This window comes from Anticarsia gemmatalis, chromosome 12, assembly GCF_050436995.1.
Source record: "Anticarsia gemmatalis isolate Benzon Research Colony breed Stoneville strain chromosome 12, ilAntGemm2 primary, whole genome shotgun sequence".
Classification (NCBI taxonomy): Eukaryota; Metazoa; Arthropoda; class Insecta; order Lepidoptera; family Erebidae; genus Anticarsia; species Anticarsia gemmatalis.
The window spans coordinates 10,145,032-10,164,152 of NC_134756.1; the positions used below are offsets into that span (position 1 = coordinate 10,145,032).

The 19,121-nt window shown below is 33.6% G+C and overlaps 1 protein-coding gene across 1 annotated transcript; it reads left to right on the forward strand.

The window, feature by feature from the left end:
- Window positions 1–837: 837 nt before the first annotated feature.
- LOC142977138 (uncharacterized) lies at window positions 838–17,058 on the forward strand. Its single transcript, XM_076120874.1, has 9 exons — window positions 838–1,067; window positions 1,496–1,712; window positions 5,432–5,642; window positions 7,675–8,031; window positions 9,209–9,394; window positions 10,469–10,587; window positions 14,162–14,326; window positions 14,748–14,918; window positions 15,284–17,058. The coding sequence occupies exons 2-9, from the start codon at window positions 1,512–1,514 to the stop codon at window positions 15,572–15,574; spliced, it is 1,701 nt and encodes a 566-aa protein (XP_075976989.1). The 5' UTR covers window positions 838–1,067; window positions 1,496–1,511; the 3' UTR covers window positions 15,575–17,058.
- The last annotated feature ends 2,063 nt before the right edge of the window (window positions 17,059–19,121 follow it).

A 19,121-nucleotide genomic window follows, 5' to 3' on the forward strand; every position in this document is an offset into this window, starting at 1 on the left:
TTGAGGTATTCGAGGAAATTTTACTTCAAAATTTAATTTTTAAGTTGCAGATTGCACTGGGGACAGGTCGAAATTGAGGGGTCTGGTGTGATAAAATCTAGTGTAAAAAAATCAGTTTTTACTTTATTCAAATAATTGAAACATAGAAAAGAAGGATAAGAAATGCATTTTCCGTTAAAAATAAAATAAAAATTAATCATATTATACAACTTCGAGAAAAAAATTTGCAAGTCGAGGGACATGCCTAAATTATCGATGTGCCATTTTTTTGAAATTCCCCTTGTAGACCTATTTTTAATCAAGTACCTAGGTTTTTTGCATGATGTAACATGCGTAGGTACTCATTTTCTGCGTAAAAAAGGGAAATGTTGAATGAAATGCAAATTAAATTATCATACTTGATGCAGACAACAGGCAAAAAACCAGGTTAAGGAATTTGTAAAGGAAGGATTAACGCACCGTACCCACCTATATACAAAAAATATGTCATTGTATTTAGGTAGATCATACCTACCTAGCGTAGACTAGAACCAGTAGAACTTAACACAAAATTAACTCTATTAAAGAAAATGTGGTATTGATATGATAAGAGCAAAAGCAAGACATATATAGTTTTATTTTTTTAGACCAATCTAAAAAAAAACTTACGTTGAATTTGTCTTTCGTAGAATGGAACGGTTTGCGATCAGCTGTTTGCAGGCTCACCAAATCTTGTCGAATAATAGACGAAGGTCGAAATATTATGATCTCTCTTTCATACTTACAGATTTTTCTAACCAGCTAGCGCGTACAACTCGTAATGTTTATGTCTTCTGAACATATTCACATTATAAATAGTAAAAAAACAAAGTGAAAGCCATGGTTGGTGCGGCTAGTCGGTACCACTCTTGTTTCAAAGTCCAAGGACGTGTAAATTTATAGTAAAATAAGTTTGCAATTATCGAATTAAACAAAAGGCGTGTGGTCGACGCTGTTATTTGTTGTAATCCGTTATCAAGCCACTTGAAGCCCGTCAGTAGCGCGCTTTATGTCGTAAAGTGAAGTTGTGTTGCTGAGTTTTGAGTCAGGTACGTGATCGTAAACTGAAATCAAATGCTAATTATGAACATAATTGCAATACAGTTTACTCTTCGATAATAACTTTCGGTAATATGACTTGTTTAAAATAAATTCCCAATTATTTCAGTGAAAAGAGTGTTCGATACATAGTTCCGTGATTATTTATTCAAAGTAAAAAAATGCGAATTAACAATCGGGTTCACATTATTTATTTTAGTCTTAATAAATACAGAAACGAGTTTTAGAATGTTGTTTACGAAAAGCTAAATCAATTATTTTGAATTGTACCTATAGCAAATCATTAACTTCTTAAAACTCATAATATTGTCAGAAAACTAGTGGTTATCTTTTGTTTTTGTTTGTAACAATATTGCAAATACGCAAATTGGTAAATGATTGTCAAAATTTTGATGTGTATTTAATCTTTTCTTTTCAGTGCTTTTTGCCACAACATGGCCAGTGTTAGAAAAACAGTGTTGAATGTCTTCAGCCGGCAAAGAAAAGGAATAATTTCAACAACGATCAGACAAAAGAGTTCCAGTACTGAGAGTAACATCCTAAAGTCTGTGTATAATGAGCTACCTGTTACAAATTATACATTGAATGACTTTGTATGGCAGAACTTGGATAGATGGCCTGATAAAACTGCAACAGTAAGTTATATTAAATTTTTATATCTTACTTTTCATACTCAAGGTACCTTTTCATACTAACCTACCTACTATCACAATTTACTCCTCACCTATGAAAATAAATTTGATTGATTTTGTTCACTTCAATACTGCTGAAAGGCAAGATATCTGGTACCCACTACCCACCTATCTGTTAAATTTTTAAATTACTAACTTGGTCGGGCTGGTACACAGTATGCTATTAGTAATAACCCCTTTCCTACAAGATCTCATAGAAATAATTCAACTGAGCATGTCAACTGGCTGTTAAAAACTTGGTATGTATGTACAACAACATTAAACACTGTTCTTAATGGCCAGTATCACTGTAAACAACAAAACAATGAAACAGGTTTATCGTTAATATTGTTTTTCTAACTGACACCTAAAAGAAAAGAGGTAAGACACATATGAGTATTATCAAATTATAATTTATCTTAATTTCGGTACTGTTTTAGTCAATAGCAACACTTGGTACAATTTAAGAGACCATAAAATTAACATATAAATCTTATTAAGGACTTTAATACGAAGTTTTAATAATATTTGCATGAATAAAATAAATTATGACACTGAGCATGATTAGTATAAGTAGGTACTTGTTAATTACTACTTGTAGTTTATTTTCGTTAGTAAAATTATGACCAGGTTTTATAATAAACAATATATTATAATATAATGTAGTAGTACAGGTATATCAAAGAATATAAGTGACAAAGGGTTTTTAGGTAGGTAGTTTATACAGTAAGGACAAGAAAAACCAGAAGCCACATAAAGGAAAAAATAATTATATAAATAATTAGGTAGGTACCTACTTCATCTTTAATAAAACATTAATATTACTCACATTAAAACAATATTTTAATAGTTTTGTTATATAGATTTCTCATCAACAGCTTGAGACTTAGACCAAATTACCTACATTACTTAAGTAAAGGCATTAGACTTTCACTGATTATAATATAGGTACCTATATTAGGTACTTAATATCTTCCTCAGTAATTACCTAAAAAATATATTCATTTTTCTAGATAATTAGACCTAAGTACTGTAATTTGTAATGAAAGATAGCTCAGATTAAGATTTCAGTAATAAATTACCTCATTTAAAATTACAATCATTAATGCTTTGGTACCAAATTCAGCTAAGTAGCCTTATTTAATATTTTAATTTATATAGGGATTTACCAAAACTTCATACCTAATTGTGTCATTCCATTTTGTATTATTTTATTTAGGTAGTTCCTAGTTGTATTTGTATGTCTATTGTATATTATTTATGTACCTACTTGACTAGGTACATATTTCAACTTATTGAAAATAATATCTCTACTATAATAATAGCTGTGTTAAGGCAACTAAGAGTTGCCAGTCTGTGTTAAGATTTGAAAAGTAATGACGTATGCAGGTTCTTCCAGCATTTAGTTTTATTAATAAAACGGTCATTAGCCCATGTCTGAATACACATATTTATCTCAAGTTTTAAAAACTGATAACTTTTTCCACATCATTTTATGGCATATCAAACCACTCAACGATAAATATAAATAAAAATTTGGCGATTACGCAACGAATTTGCGTGTTTTTGTCAAAACGAGTTTGCTTAAATAATTTTAGTATCGATATACCTACCTAATTTTATTTACCTCCTGTTATTCAACAACAACTGGCAAGTCCAAATGTTTATATTATTAACTTATTCTTTGCCTATTGGAGCAAATTATTTAAAATTATTCAAAGGTCTTTGCACTTGGAGTCACAATCAAGGCTCAAGAGAAAGTCTTTGCAACTAAAGTGCCTCGTAATAAACTTACTATAATGTGTCGGTTTTGCTTACTTAGAAACTGTCCGATTCGTTGAGAGGAAATGCTGGGAAAAAATAAGAAAAGTTATGTCAGAATTTCACTTATTAAACAAACCAGCTTAATAATCCATCCATCAGTTAAATTTCACCGAATTCACAAATTTATTGCTAAGTGAAATTATAGATAATAGCATTGTAGTATCGCATCAGTTTCACGCGGCCTCCGTGACGCAGTGGTTAATGTGGTCTCTACTACTGGCAGTAGCTGTCTGGAGGTCCTGGTTCGATTCCACACGAAACAATTAATACAAACATTTTTGTGACCGACAGATAGTTTTGACTCTACTTGTACTTTGAGTCCTATATTGTATGTTTTGTAAAAGTCACCGCGACACAGACTTATTGCGAGAGTTGTCTTTTTAAAAATAAGTGAATAATTATTGAGAACAATAATAGACTTCGCAGTCGATTGATCTGTCCTGATATACTTTACACTTGAACTTGTTCTATAATCTTTATGCTTAGCAAGGACTTGGTGCTATCAGTTAATGCCGTTATTAATCTTTTATGGTAAGATTACCACTATCTAACCTTAAGATTATCAACATGTATTTAAAGAATAACAATAAAATATTTATCGTAGGGCTAGGAATAAGGCCGGCCGCATACTGGAAACCTAATTCGGAAACCGAATCAGAGTTAGCTTTCCAGATTCGGAAACCTGAATGCTCAGCGTACAAACAAAGTATTCAACAGGGCATACATTATAATTTTGCCGGGCGGAAAAATACTCTAACGGGTTCGGATAAAAACAGCCGGACGTTTGCGCTAGTCTTATAGAATTCCGAATCTGAATTCCTGATCAGGAAACCTAATTCGGAAACCGAACGTATGCAGCCGTCCTTACTAAGCGCAATATCTGAAAAGATTACCCGTCTGATATGTCTTTATAATCCTATAAACCGTTTTATTTTGTTCTTGGAGGTCTGATTATTGTTTTGATCCCTGTCTGAGACTTGACACTGATAAAGGAATTTGAAGATTGGTTTTAAGAGGCTTATTAAGAGGCTTTAATGAAAGAAATAGTACTGATAAATTACTGAATGCCACTGTTTTCTGGGTTGTAAGTAGTGTAGGTATACGACTATTCATGTAGGTTTCCTTTGTCGGGCTCAGTGCTATTGATCTTTTTCAAATTTGTAATGCATTATTCTCTATAGTGGTCTTCTGTCGTGCCCGATATTATTATATGGTAATATGCTCGCCCACTATTACATGGGGACACGCGAATGTATAACATACACCTTTAACGACACTTTTGGGTATTTGGGTATAGCAGGCGCGATTATGTGAATGTAAAGTAAAAATAAAACCCCATCTAGCAGTCAACAATTGTCACAAACTTGTTTTTGATGCTAAACAACGATAAACTGGCCATTACAATTTACAAGTCATAATGAGTAATTAATGAACGCATTAAAATGTCTTTTCACCGTTGGACCTTAGACTCAACCTTTGGTCTAATTAAGTAACAGGTAGTGATGGAATTCGTTCGACTAGTGGTTTTATTGAGAGCGAAATGACTAATAAACGGCCAATTTATGTAGAACTTGATTCGTCATTTAAAATCATACTAGGTATGTAAATACATAAAATACATGACGTCGACAAGGACTGAATGACGGCATACAAAAAACGATTAAATTTTGATGTTGATTCATATATGAATAGTAAGTTTTATTCTAACTCCTCACCTATCTCCATTCTTGCATCTATCTACGTCAAACTCGATTCCTCGGATTAGCTGTAGATGCATAATACACACATACTTTCGCACAATCAAAATATAAAAATGTCGATTACAAATAATTAATTGGGTAATGTTTTGTTTCTTCTAGGTATGTGCAGTAACAGGCCATGGATACACATACGCGCAGACACACAGAATGTCAGTCACATTCGCTGCTTCTTTACGAACAAAGTTAAAACTAAAGAACGATGACAAAGTAGCTGTTATTCTGCCAAATGTGCCCGAATATCCTTGTACAGTACTGGGCATATTGCAAGCTGGGTGTATCGCTAGTATGATGAACCCGGTTTATACTGCAGGTAAGCATCATTTAGGACCTACTCTTTAAATACCTCTGCAGCGTGATTCTCTACAATTAGAATCACCGAGTATCGAGAGTATGACATTTAAAATGTACTGCAAATTAGTTTCTACGACGTCTGCTAGAGGCGCTGATTAGATTTTCATACAAATCTAAATAGCTAGCTGGATTGTCGAAAGTTGTAGAGAATCGCGCTACCTAAGTAAGTTATTTTTTCTTACCAACTAAATGAACTATGAATTTTGTAGAAGTCCAAATTTCATATGCAAGGCTTTGTACAAACAGCTTTACTGTAGGTATCTTAATGTTGCAAAATATACACTGCCAAAACCATTTAATTTAAAATTTCATAAACACATTATAAATCACACCAATATTGCAACGTCAAAATAAATACCCAGCGTATTTATCGACAAAAACCCTTCAATATGACGTTTATACATAAATCCTATTAACACTTGACTGTTGCAATTATTGTATAATTCCATCGAATCATGATGTTGGAAATGACGTCATTCATGGAACTAAATGCAAAGTCTGGTCATCGCGTGACACCTGATTATTATTGACTTATTCATTGATTTACGTGTAAGATATTTAGCACAGGGTTTTAGTGTTATAAGTTATTGGCCATTGCAAATTAATATTTCTCAATATTAGCCCGAATTTTGGTCTCATGCCCGGTATATGACAATGAGCTCGCCCCATATCACATGGGAATAACATTATAAATGACTAAACTTTGACGTTACATTTCGTAAACCTCTGCCTTCATCTGCAGGTAAAACAGGCTTCATGTTAATTAAAATATTTTTATCTTTTACACCATCACGAATAAAAGTATGTATAAGTACGTTAAGTACGCACGCTCTCCAATCCCTCAAACTCTAATCTTCTTTTTATCGAAGAAGCAGTAAACTTACAGTATTTTGTTGACTTTACAATAATCTTAATACCGCCGTGTTGTTAGTGTAAATATATTGACGTTTTCATACTGAAAAGTCAGTTTGAAAATGTTATATTATTTTAATACTTACGTATTTCTGTTCCTGACTGTACTTAGCTATATTTATCTCATTACAAGAGTTACATAATATTCTAAAAGCCATTAATAGTACATAGGTACCGAGAGGTATATTTCATTTCTGAAAGCCATTAAAAGCACGTACATGCATACATAACATCACGCCTGTTAATCCCGAAGGTGCAAACAGAGGTTTATAAAATATACCCACGCCTCGCTATTAACAATGTTAATCCCATGTAATGTCGAGCCTGTTGCCATATACCGGGTAAGTCGCAAAACTCCGGGCTACTATTGAGAAAGATTAATAGTCTTAATACTTCCATTAATTTTCATTTTAAGAGATTTATGTAATGGATGCTTCTTCGTCTTCGTATGTCATAGAACAGCCATTGTAGTGTCATACAACAGAGTAATTAATTGTCATTAGTATTGTGGCAAAAGTTTCTTCACACCATTTATTGCAAATGCCTAAATATGATACCTATAATTTATTGTGTTTGTAGTTAGCTAAAATGAATTAGCGTAAAAATTTAATTAATTCAACATAATTTCTTTGTAAATATGTTTTCTGATCTGTGAAGGACTGTTACCTGCAATTAAATTTGATATTCAAATAATATTGTAGTATAATGTTTACTTTTCAAAATTGAGTATTTTTAAGATCATTTAGTTACCAAATAATTCATAATACATATTTCCTTAAAACTAAGATGTTAAACGGGTCTTCTATGATATAATAATAATAATGATTGTATAGAAGACCCATTGCCCATCTAAGTATTTATAATATGTAAGTAGGTACAATATAGGTAGGTAGGTATATGTATGTAGGAGGCCTTTGCCCTGCAGTGGGACAATATGGGCTGATAATAATAATAATAAGTAGGTACAAGCGGCAGTCGTTTAAAAATATTTTTATTTTCTTGACTCAATCTATTTCGTATCCATCCCTCAAGACTAATCTATACACATACATGTTACAAATAACTGTTTTCTTTTCCAGAGGAACTCAAACGCCAAATCCAGCTAATCGACTGCAAAGCGATAGTCTCGTCTAAAATATCATACGCCAACATAAAACAAGCATTAACCGAACTGAACCTAGACATTCCAGTGATACTAACAGACAATGATAGTCTTCCCGAAGGAGCGATCAAATTCGCCGAGTTCGCTGAAGATTTCAACGTAGATACTTCATGTTTGAAGTCAGTACATCGTAGCCCGAAAGATCTAGCGATATTGCCGTTTTCAAGTGGGACAACTGGGTTCCCTAAAGCTGTTGTGTTGACACATGAAAGTGTTGTTGCAATGAACCAACAGATTGCGTATCCAGATATTGTTGTTATTAAGGAAACTACAGGTAAGAATATTTTAAAATCTATTTGTTTTTAATACAGAACGATGAAGTAATTTACTCTGTTAAGAGCCTCGATGACTTTTCCAAATAACGTCCAAAAATGCATCAAGATCCGAAACAATGTGGTGGTTTTTGGGTTACACTAATATTTGTTTCATGTGGGAATCGAATCCATCTCGCGCTCTTGTAGCCATTTCGTATTATTTGTGCCAGAGCGCCCAAAGAGGGCAACATTTATCAATATGTACTAAGGCATTAATAGTTCAAGTTATTAGCTACTGCTGATCAAAATATTTACATAAGCAACACACAAAAATAGGTGTGTCTGAGACGTCATAGAAGTTTTGTCGTTGTCAACCGGATTCATTCCCAAAACATGGCTAGGTTTCATTGCGACGTCAAATGACGACGCTTTATATTTGTTTAAAAGGTTTATCTTGACACTCAGCAATTTTCATGACCATGATCAAATTATCTATTGTGTTTAGTCGTGAAAACGAATTTAGTTTCATTTTGATATGTCAATAAAATAAGCATGCATTTGGTATAGCTAAACACTGATCTTACAATTATTTAGATCAAGCTGTAAAATACAACGGTTTGAAATCATTATCGTACTTTCTAAACTTAAATATACCTACTCTAATATCAACAGTGTTGAATTTGAAATTACTATTGACATAAATAGTAGAAATATGCGTTGGTATTGGTAGTATTGGTACCTAGACAATAGTCCAGCAACTTTTTGTGACGTCGACGGCGACAAGAAGTTTCTATTGTCTTCCTGACACATTTTTGTTGCTGCCAACTAAGGTAGATAAATGATTTTGCAATGTTTTATGATTTACGTCTAATTGTCTATGTTAATGATATGTTTTTTAACAATACCTTTGATTAATTACAAGATATTTTAAAATTACTTTGAATGATTGCTGTTGAACATGAGTAAATGCTGTTAAAAGTGACAATTCACATAATCTGAAACCTGGTAAGGTTTCAGATTGTGTGAATTGTCATTTTTTTAAACCCGTGATTGTCCCTCTGCTGGGCGAAGATTTTCTCCCGACCGAGGAAGGGGTAAGGCCTTAAGTCTACCACGCTAGTCAAGTGCTGGTTGAAGACTCAAACTAGTTATAGACATATAGTATAAAAAGTATCAATCGCATTTATTATTTTCCAGCCAACTACCAATCAGTGTTACCATGCGTGCTGCCATTCTTCCACATATTCGGCTTCAACGCTCTCATGATGAACCAGATGTCTCTAGGCTGCAAGCTGGTCACCTTACCGTACTTCAAGCCGGAGCTGTTCTTACAAACACTAGTTCAGTATAAGGCGGAGTGTCTGTTCATTGTTCCTCCTATGGGTAAGAAAATATTTAATTACTTTTTATTATGATCCTAGCTGTATCAGAGTTCAAAGTACATATTACAGTTACATATTTACCACCTAGACCATTCTCTATGTTTTGCGTTTATAATATAAGTAGTAGTAAGTAGAAGTGGAGTTCATCTATAGCGCATTAGTGTATACGACTGTCACGCAGAGGTCTCGGGTTCGAATGTTGCGTTGGTCCAAAGAGCAATTCTGAGATTTTGCAAAAAAACTCTTAGTTAGGAGGTTGGGTTGCTGACCTCGGTACCGTTGAAAGCACATAAAATCGTCGGTCCTATGCTTGATCTCTCACCGGTCGTTAGTACACTAAGTAAAATCCTGCTCTGTTGGTTAGGTTCAATTAAATTGGCCGCAGACGAAAATCGGCCAAGACAGACTGTTTTATGCTTCTAATAGCTAGACTTATACATACTCAACAAAGAACCAAGTCCGAGACCTGCCCTAGTTAGTAGGTATTGTATTAGATCCTATGCTCAAGGTTATCTCGAAGTAAATGACAGATAACATGGACAGTTCTTACCTTATCACTCACTGTTAAGTGTGTTATTATTGTATGAAATAGTTGATTGTTTGATACATTTGTTTTTGTTCAAATGTATCTATGGTAGAATAATAATATTGTAATATACATCTCATTCGCTATTTTATATGGCTAGGTCTAAAAAAGTTTAACTAGACAATGACGAAATATTTTTTCTTCTTTTTCCTTTCGAAATTAAAAACTTTTAATTTAAACTTAGGTATATCTGGAGACTGGAACTAGACTGGAAGCCGACTTCAACATAGTTGGAAGAGAGGCTAGGCTAATTAATAATATTGCTGAAAAAAATATAGGCTACTAAGCTCTGTCATATCTCCTTCCTTCTATAATAGATCTGCAAACATTACATTCATGCACATATCACAAAAATTGGCTGTTTTTTTTGCAATAGATATCATGTCCATTCTAGACATATTCGCTCCAAATACCTTTAATAACGTTTTTCAAACAACATAATAATGTGTCATGATACATAACATAACCAACAATGTTATAACATTACAGCAATATTCCTGGGCAAGCATCCAGCAGTGACGCCTAAACACTTGGAGTCGGTGTTCGGCATCGTTTGTGGCGCCGCGCCCCTCTCCGCCTCCGACGCAGACGCAGTCGTCGCTAAAAACGTAAGTAAACGTAATCTTTGTAAAACAACTTATGCTCATTTCAAATTATCATCTCTGGAGAAGGCTCAATATAGTCTGATAAATTAGCAGAGAACCTTGGCATGAATGGTTTTTTGGAGTATAATCAATCATTCTGTGTATTTCCAAATAACTGTATCAAACAGACCTCCGTCAGCTGCATAGGCCATAATAAAATATGGGTAACTGACGTTCTAAATTCTAAATGTTGTATACCCCTGCCAGAAGCGAACCTCGTACACAAGGCACAAGGCTCTACTAAGTTGTTGGGCTATAGCAAAAATGTAATATAATATTCTCTCTAGACCGACAAGCCGGTGGCATTTGACCAATTGCAACCATGTAACGACGCCACTGTTTTTGGGTCACACAAATGTTTTTTTCCGTGTGGGCATTTAAACCATAATTCCCGTGCACTACAGCAGTGTGTAGTGGCCACATTAAACCACCATTGTACCATTGGTCGTCGTACAAACCACAATGATACTGTTACAACGAGTACTCTGACTAATAAAATTGTCTCTCATTCACTTCGAATCAACGTAACGAATGATTGATATTAATTGCACGTTCGGCGCATTGGGAAAACATTGCCTTGTCTCATACTAATGTAGAATGAGATAGCCATGTGCATAATGTCTAAGAATTGTTGCATATCTGGTTCTCAACTAAAAATAAAACCCTAAGCTATAATTATTTTCAATGTAAACGATACATTTTTCAATACAAAACTATTTTACCACGGAGAACTGCCAATTTCAAACCCTACACTCAATTTTTTTACATCATTTTTTGCAACGTTACTCATATATTTCTACAAAAAAAATTGGCGTCAATTTTACTAGTGCTAAAGTTTTGTAGGTAGAATATAATATATTATGTAGGTACAGTTGAACGACCGGCCCACAGTGACGTGTCCAAGTATGTCACACTATTTATAACTAAACACTGAATCACTGACCTTTTTGGCATACTTTAGCGTACTCGTTCCTGTTTCATTATCTCTCTTTATGTCTGTAGTTTATACGCTGTCTGTACTCTATCTGTCTAAGTAATAAACGTCATGTTAGCTCTGGTTAGTTAAACAGTTTTTTGAATAAAAAAGACAAAACTCTGACACAACGTTTATTAGTGAGACAGTCAACATAAGTATTTCATATTACGTCACCTTTTAAATCCTTACTTAGATTTAACTGACGGAAAATAAACAGTTTGTTACTTTAGTTCAATTCTTAATCCGTTTACTATCTTATCTTTGGACACCATAAGAGGGTAATCAGCTTTCTTTAAGCATCTGTCTGGTAAACAAGATAAAATGTTTATCTGTTTTATTATTTAATACTTATTTAGTCTGAGTTATTTAGCCGTTGCAAGGTCGTTGTCAAGTGTCGAATAATTTCTTGTCAAGTAACTCTAAAACTGACGTTTGTAACATCCACACGAGATAATCAGTAGCACGATTCTTTTCCACTATCGGCAGCCGGCTACCTTTCAATTCATTCTACATAAAAACCTGATTAGCGCCTCTAGCGGATATCGCACAAACTATTTTTTCAATATATTTTAAATATCCAACTCTCGATCGTTGATTGTACCGGCTGTAGAGAATCGCGCTTTCGTCTTACGGTCAAATGCTGAAATGTTACTCAACTTTAGGAGTATTTATAATATTTTGCTCACCCTAATACCTACTCGATAAAGTGATAAAATGAGAGATGCTTATAAACTGACATAAAACAAAGAAAAATGGACTTTGAATCCAGTGCAATCTTATTTTAGGAACCATTAACCTAAGATCAAACTAAAACGGAAACCAATTTCTAAAGAATGTAAATTATCTTTCATAATTAGATATCAATTAATAGATACAATTACACGTTCCTTAATTATATACTAATTACCTAACAAAATTAGATCATATCTTTATACGATTAGTAGTATCATAAGTATATACTTACAGGTAGTAACTCTAACTAATGCACGATTACATTCTATTGTAATTACTTAGTATCTGTTACTATAACAAAATAATGTCGTCTCATAGTGATTATGTGTATTGTTGTATCACTATGATGAGGATTGTATCTACTTTTGAGATATTTTTTAGTTTTTTTTATACAACTCCCGTACTAAAAATTGCTCTTGTGTCGCGGGGATTTTTACAAACATGCAAACAACGGACAATAAGCCCAACCAGACCCAAAACAATTATTTGTAGATCGCACAAATAATTGCTCCGTGTGGAAATCGAATCCAATTGGCAAATCGTATTGGCATGGTGACCTAAACCACTGCAGTCAAATTAAATATTAGACTGAAATAGGATATAAAAACTATTCACCATGTTTCTATCTATTTCTTAGTACGGTATAAGCAATACATTAGGACCGCAGCAAGTGGCGTTCTTTGATCTCTGTTCACCCTACGTAATGTGGGATAAGGTCATGACGATGATTATGTATGTACCTATACACAGCATTGCGAGTATTTAGTTATATAGGTCATTTGCGATAATGTTGTACAGTTGCCTAAAAAGTCTTGCTAAATATCCAATATCTTAAATACAAATAGGACGCCTGTGAGAGAGAAAGGTGAATACACAAACTTACTGCCACTACTGTAGGATAGGTCTACCCACCATTTATCCATAAGCTAAATGCAGCATAAAGTGGAACTTTCCCTTCGCATTCGACTATCAATTATAACTATAATTTGAAGAAAAGCTGGTCTCCGAAAGCGACGTCGGTAGTTACAATATTTTTAATAGGGATTCGCACTCAGTGCAATGATACAATAATATCCAACCTAAAATATTATGTAATACAATCAAACAATACAGACTGTAATTGCAAAGCAAAATACAACTCACTGCACTTTGAACCTTGCACTACTAAAAGGCAATTTGAACCTTACACAGAATGCATTAGGGTTCAATTTTAATCGTTACTTCTAGTACTCCGTCCATCTGCACTGACTAATGGCCTTTAAACAAAGGAATCTATTAAGAAAATCTTTTTGTACTACAATTTGTTTACTATTTAATCAAACGATCGCGATGTTGATTATGATAACGGCTTTTGTAAAGATATAAACTGTTGTCATGATAACATTATCTGAATGTTATGTGTTTTTGATAACTTTCAAGTTTAAATCCCGCTATGGAAATAAATATTGGAGCTTTAACATACAGACAAATAATAATTACACATGGATGAAGTGCAAGAAAGCAAGATTCTAAGTTGGAAGAATTTTCTGTAAAAAAATTGAATAATATCCCTTAGAACCCGGGTTTCCACCCAGTATGGTAGAAGTTTTAGCCTTGAGTCAATATGTTGGGAACGAGTTATCTCAAAACTTTAATTTAAGTAAGATTAACTAACTAACGCTAACCTCTATAATTATCTGTCAACCATTTATGGCAACAAATTAGAAAGGAGATTTATCCCAACCAAATAAAATAGTTTTTCCTGGTACCCCATACAAGCAATGTAAAAAAACGCTTCCCAATTTACATCATAATGTAAGAACTAAACAAAATATCCCGTTTATTTTTCAGAAAAACATAATATTCCGTCAAGGCTACGGTTTAACGGAGACGAATGGTGGTATCTCAATAGGCAGGAATACGGACAAGAATCACGGGTCAGTCGGCCATGTGTTCCCTAGCGCTGAAGTCAAGATTGCTGATCTACAAACACAGAAGGCATTGGGACCGGGAGAGGTAAGCATTCCAATCTATAAGTGTACTAAGTGTAATTAGTACATTTTTTAAAGGTTTTTCTGGTGTGTTGGGTAGTATTTTGAAGTATTCAGGAAGGCCAGTTTTATTGTCTTCATCTGTATAGGAAGGCGCAAAACTTAATGGTTTGGTGTGTTCTATGCTCTCAGAGTACGACTGTGAGTAGTGCAATCAGGAAGAATTTTCTAGCTTATTATAACAGCTTGTTATACCTACCGGTTGCTATCCTAAAACTTACTAATAGCATTCACTACTACTGCGCCACAGAGGCAATTAACTACCACTGATTCCCAAACAACAAAATCTGATGAAAAAAATAAACAGACAATCCAATACACCAATACTACACTCTATTGCTCTCAAACCATTTCTCAATACCAAAAAATTACTTTTATTTTTGCAGGAAGGTGAAATCTGGTACCGCGGTCTGAACGTGATGTCCGGCTACTATGAAAATGAGGCGGCTACCAAGGAAGTGATGACGGAAGACGGCTGGTACAAGACCGGAGATATAGGCAGATACGATGAGAACAAATACTTGTATGTCACTGATAGATTGAAGGAACTTATTAAGGTAAGTTCTGTTATTTTGAGTATATTGATAAATCTTAAAAGTAGTAGAACCCATACGTCACAGAGACGAACGAATGACTACTGTTACAAATGAAATGTGATCGTGCAGTATTCCTTGTAACAGTACTCGCGAGAGTAAATTGAGTGTATGAATTATCTATACACACAAATAACTTAACACTACTTTTGCAAGCGCTTCGTCGATTTGATGTTATAAGCTGTTACGCTAAATTTTTTTACACAGCTGTGAAAATATTGGACTTGAACGCATACCAAATTGTATTTTCTCAATTTGTTACACATTGGTTTCGTAAAGTAATCACGAATGGATTATAAAAAACCTGTAAAATTGTTTTTATTTTTCAGGTAAAAGGTTTCCAAGTACCTCCAGCAGAGTTAGAAACAGTCTTAAGATTGCACCCGAAAGTGCTTGACTGTGCAGTCCTAGGTATTCCCGACCCAATCTCTGGTGAAACTCCTAAAGCGTTCGTAGTACTACAACCGGGACAGACGTTAGAGGAAAAAGAGGTTTTAGAACATGTTAATAGCAAAGTAGCGAGTTTTAAGAAGGTAAAAGAAGTGCAATTTGTTAAGGAAATACCTAAAAACGCCGCGGGAAAGATCTTGAGGAAAGATTTGAAGAAATTGTTTTGTTAGTTAAGTGGAGTAGTGGATCCAAAAGGGGCTGAGTGACTCTAGCCTACGTGGCGTTTAATACATTTTTATTACAAGGTAAGTCGAGCAACAAGAATATCAAACATATTTGACAAAGACTTTTTTTTTGTTTACCAGTAGCGCGATTGCTTACGTTTGACATTTAAAATTACTGAAATTGTTTGCTAAGATCAAAATATCTTGATAGTTACATGGTTGCCAATAGTCGATATTGATAGAAAATCGTCCCTCGGAATATATTCAACACTTTTTGATAACAGCTTTTTCAGTATAGCTAGAACCTATTTTTGTATTTAAAACTTATGCATTTAGATTATTATACCATGTCAGAGTAATTGTAACTAAAATGTCAATTAGGATAAAGTATTTTCTATGGAACAAAAGGTGCAGCAAATATTATAAGTTATTACGTTTAATTAAGTCAGTCGAACTAAATGAATACTTATAATTTTAGATGTACGATAAATAAGTGAAAATATTATAGAAGTGTTAGGTACGTTAATATGATTACTCTTCGGTAGATGGCATTGTTTCTTTCAAAGTTCAGAAGCCTTACTGTATAGATAGTCGATAGTCGAGAACGAATATTGTCTATATAAATTATATGATATTAAGGTACCAAGAGAATAATATCCCACAGCTAGGCAAGGTTCTCCTATCGTAATGAGGGAGGGATTAGGCCTAGAGTCCACCACGCTGGCCAAGTGCGGGTTGAGGATTCTAAATCGAACGAACCATAGCACCTCTAAGTCGTAATGAGTTTCTTATAATATAGAACTTACAATATTTTTGTTAAAATCAATACTTTTATTAAAAATCCTTTTTGGTTTATAAAATAAAAGTAAAATTTCTACATATTTAGAATAATGACTTCATAAAACCGATATACATAAACATTTGAATTTGATATGTAAAAGGTGATGTGGTATAATATTAGGACATTAGGCATTATGTCTCTCGGTACAGTTAACTTTATGGTTGGTATAACTTTATGGTACTTGTATGGTTTTAAACACGTGTTCTAAAGTATATTATTATGACAAGGTTTAAAGAGGTATTTTGTAATTTTACATCACTTAACAAATGTATTTACAACTCTCATATTTTGATAGTCGTTTTTGACAACATATTTCACTACTTACAATAGTTATAAGATCAAAATATTATTAGTTCATAAGTTATTCTAAGGTATTTTTTACTCTTACCAATTGTATATTTTTATTTTTTTAGTCTTGCAATACCAATTACTAGTCTGTAAAATTGCTATTTTTTAAGATCAATATTAACGAACCAAGAGAATATTTTCTATAAACGTATTTTCGATATTGTCTTTGATATTATATAAATATATTTGTATTAAAGTAAAATCACATTGATTACATTTTGTAATAAAAATTCTAACTTTGTTATATTGTTATACATCACGTTATTGTTATAATTATATTCTATTGTAATAAAATTTACATAAAATTTAAGTTGTTTGTTTTTATTTTGGTTTGTGCTTCGAAAAACACGCAAACTTATGGGGAGGCCACGCATTATTTTTTTTTATCAAATCTGGCAGGTAGAGTAACCCCCGGTTTCAGAGAGTACATTAGCGGTAGTTTATCTATTCAGTAGCTTTTTTTGTATGAGTTTTTACGCTATTGAATAGATAAACTACCGTTAAATGTACCTCAGAAACCGGGGTTAAGTCTTGGATGCATTGATGTCTGAAAGTGACACGAACCGTCGGAAGATGGCAAGAAGGGTCACTGACTTAGTTTAGATTGCCTAAAGGTCCTGGAAAACGTGAGAATGCTTGCAGTGGTTTGTATTAACATATATGGTGTACCTACCTACCTACTTTAGAGACGGAGACTTGTGCAAAGTTACGTAAACGCAATATTCTACTTTGTAGTGTTAATAACTGCAAAATGTTCAATGCAGTTGATTCCTTTTAGACTCTAAGATGCGTCTCTACAATGAATGAATCAACATCTAAATATGTGACAAAAAGAAACATATTTATTATTTGCACTGACGTCTGTGCAAAAAGTAAAAGCATTAAACGCAACTTTTCTAGAATTGTATGACATCTTACATTTATAATACGCTTAGTTATATGCAAATCTTTATACAATAGGCATAACCTTGAACTTCTAAAAATAAACAACATTACTAAGTAGTAACTTTTTATGGTGACGCTTCTCTTGATTATTACGTTTGTCTATATATCTAATTTTGTAGTTACGTCCATGTTTAAAATAAGGAAAGAAGTACTAGTATTACTTTTCAAAAGAGTTACTATTCCCGCAGAAAGGCATGGGTCTCCTCCCGGAATGAAGGAGAGGCTGGGTCTTTGGTTATGACTATTGGTAACGACTGTCAAAGATCTTTTAAAAAGACAGCCGGGACATCTATGCAACGACTACGGCAAGCGTAGCTTAACCAGAAAGATCAATACGCGGGGCTGATGTTACTTAGCCACGAGCTCCTGTAAATAGTCATGTGAGTAAAAGACACAACACGCCAAATGTAAACACACAATAATATAACCAAAGTTTCATTAGACAAGCCTATTTGAAATCCTGAGCAATGAGTAACCTTGTTTTTTGAGCTTGTGCCAATGATATGTACAAAAAAACGTGATCAACAGCATCGCATCACATAATTTATATATTTTTGCGTATCATTTTGGGCCTCGAATTTGATTATTTATTACAATGTCATGTTTAGATATTAATTGTGTATCGTCAACTGATCTTCAAAATTATCTTTGAAGACCGTATTTGATCTTTGATGTTTTGATAGGTGGCACCGGTGAGTATATTTTTAGATAAACAAGATAATAATTTACTTAATCATTCCATTAGAGAGAATGTTTCCCTAGTCATATTCGCAGTGCAAAGTCCTCCGCTCAATTTTATCTAGTCGCAAGAGTTTGACATTTTAAATAACTTACAAATAATAGTTCTTGTAGAATACGGTAGGGGCGCTGATCTAAATTTCAAACTACATATCTTTTTTAGCAAATGCTGGGTTACCAATAGTCAATAGTTGGAGGAAATAGTTTAACATATAATATATAGGAAATAGTTTCTGAACATTATTTATAGAATTACTATAAATTTAAATATCCTTTTACAATGATTGGGTGTCTATAGTTACTATAGATAGTAGATAAGCGAGCGAAAGGCGGCCTTGTCCACATTCCGGATCGGTTGAGTACTGTACGTTGAACTTTGCGCTTTCGCGAACTATTTTCGCTAGTCTTGTTTTAAGAACTGAGCTCGGAAAGTCTAGTGGGTGTGTACTAACAATTTATTGGATCGCTATAAAATTATTGCTGCCATTATACTTATGTAAAGTTTACATATTGTGAAAGATTTTTTTTCATTCATTTAGATTTTGAGGGTTTGGAAGACAGTCTATGTGGTTGATTGATCATCATCAGCCTAGCCTTTCTTCTAACTACGTTAGAGACGGTTTGTGGTCTCACCGGATGCAGCTGATTGATTGATAATAATATTATTATAATGAATGCAAT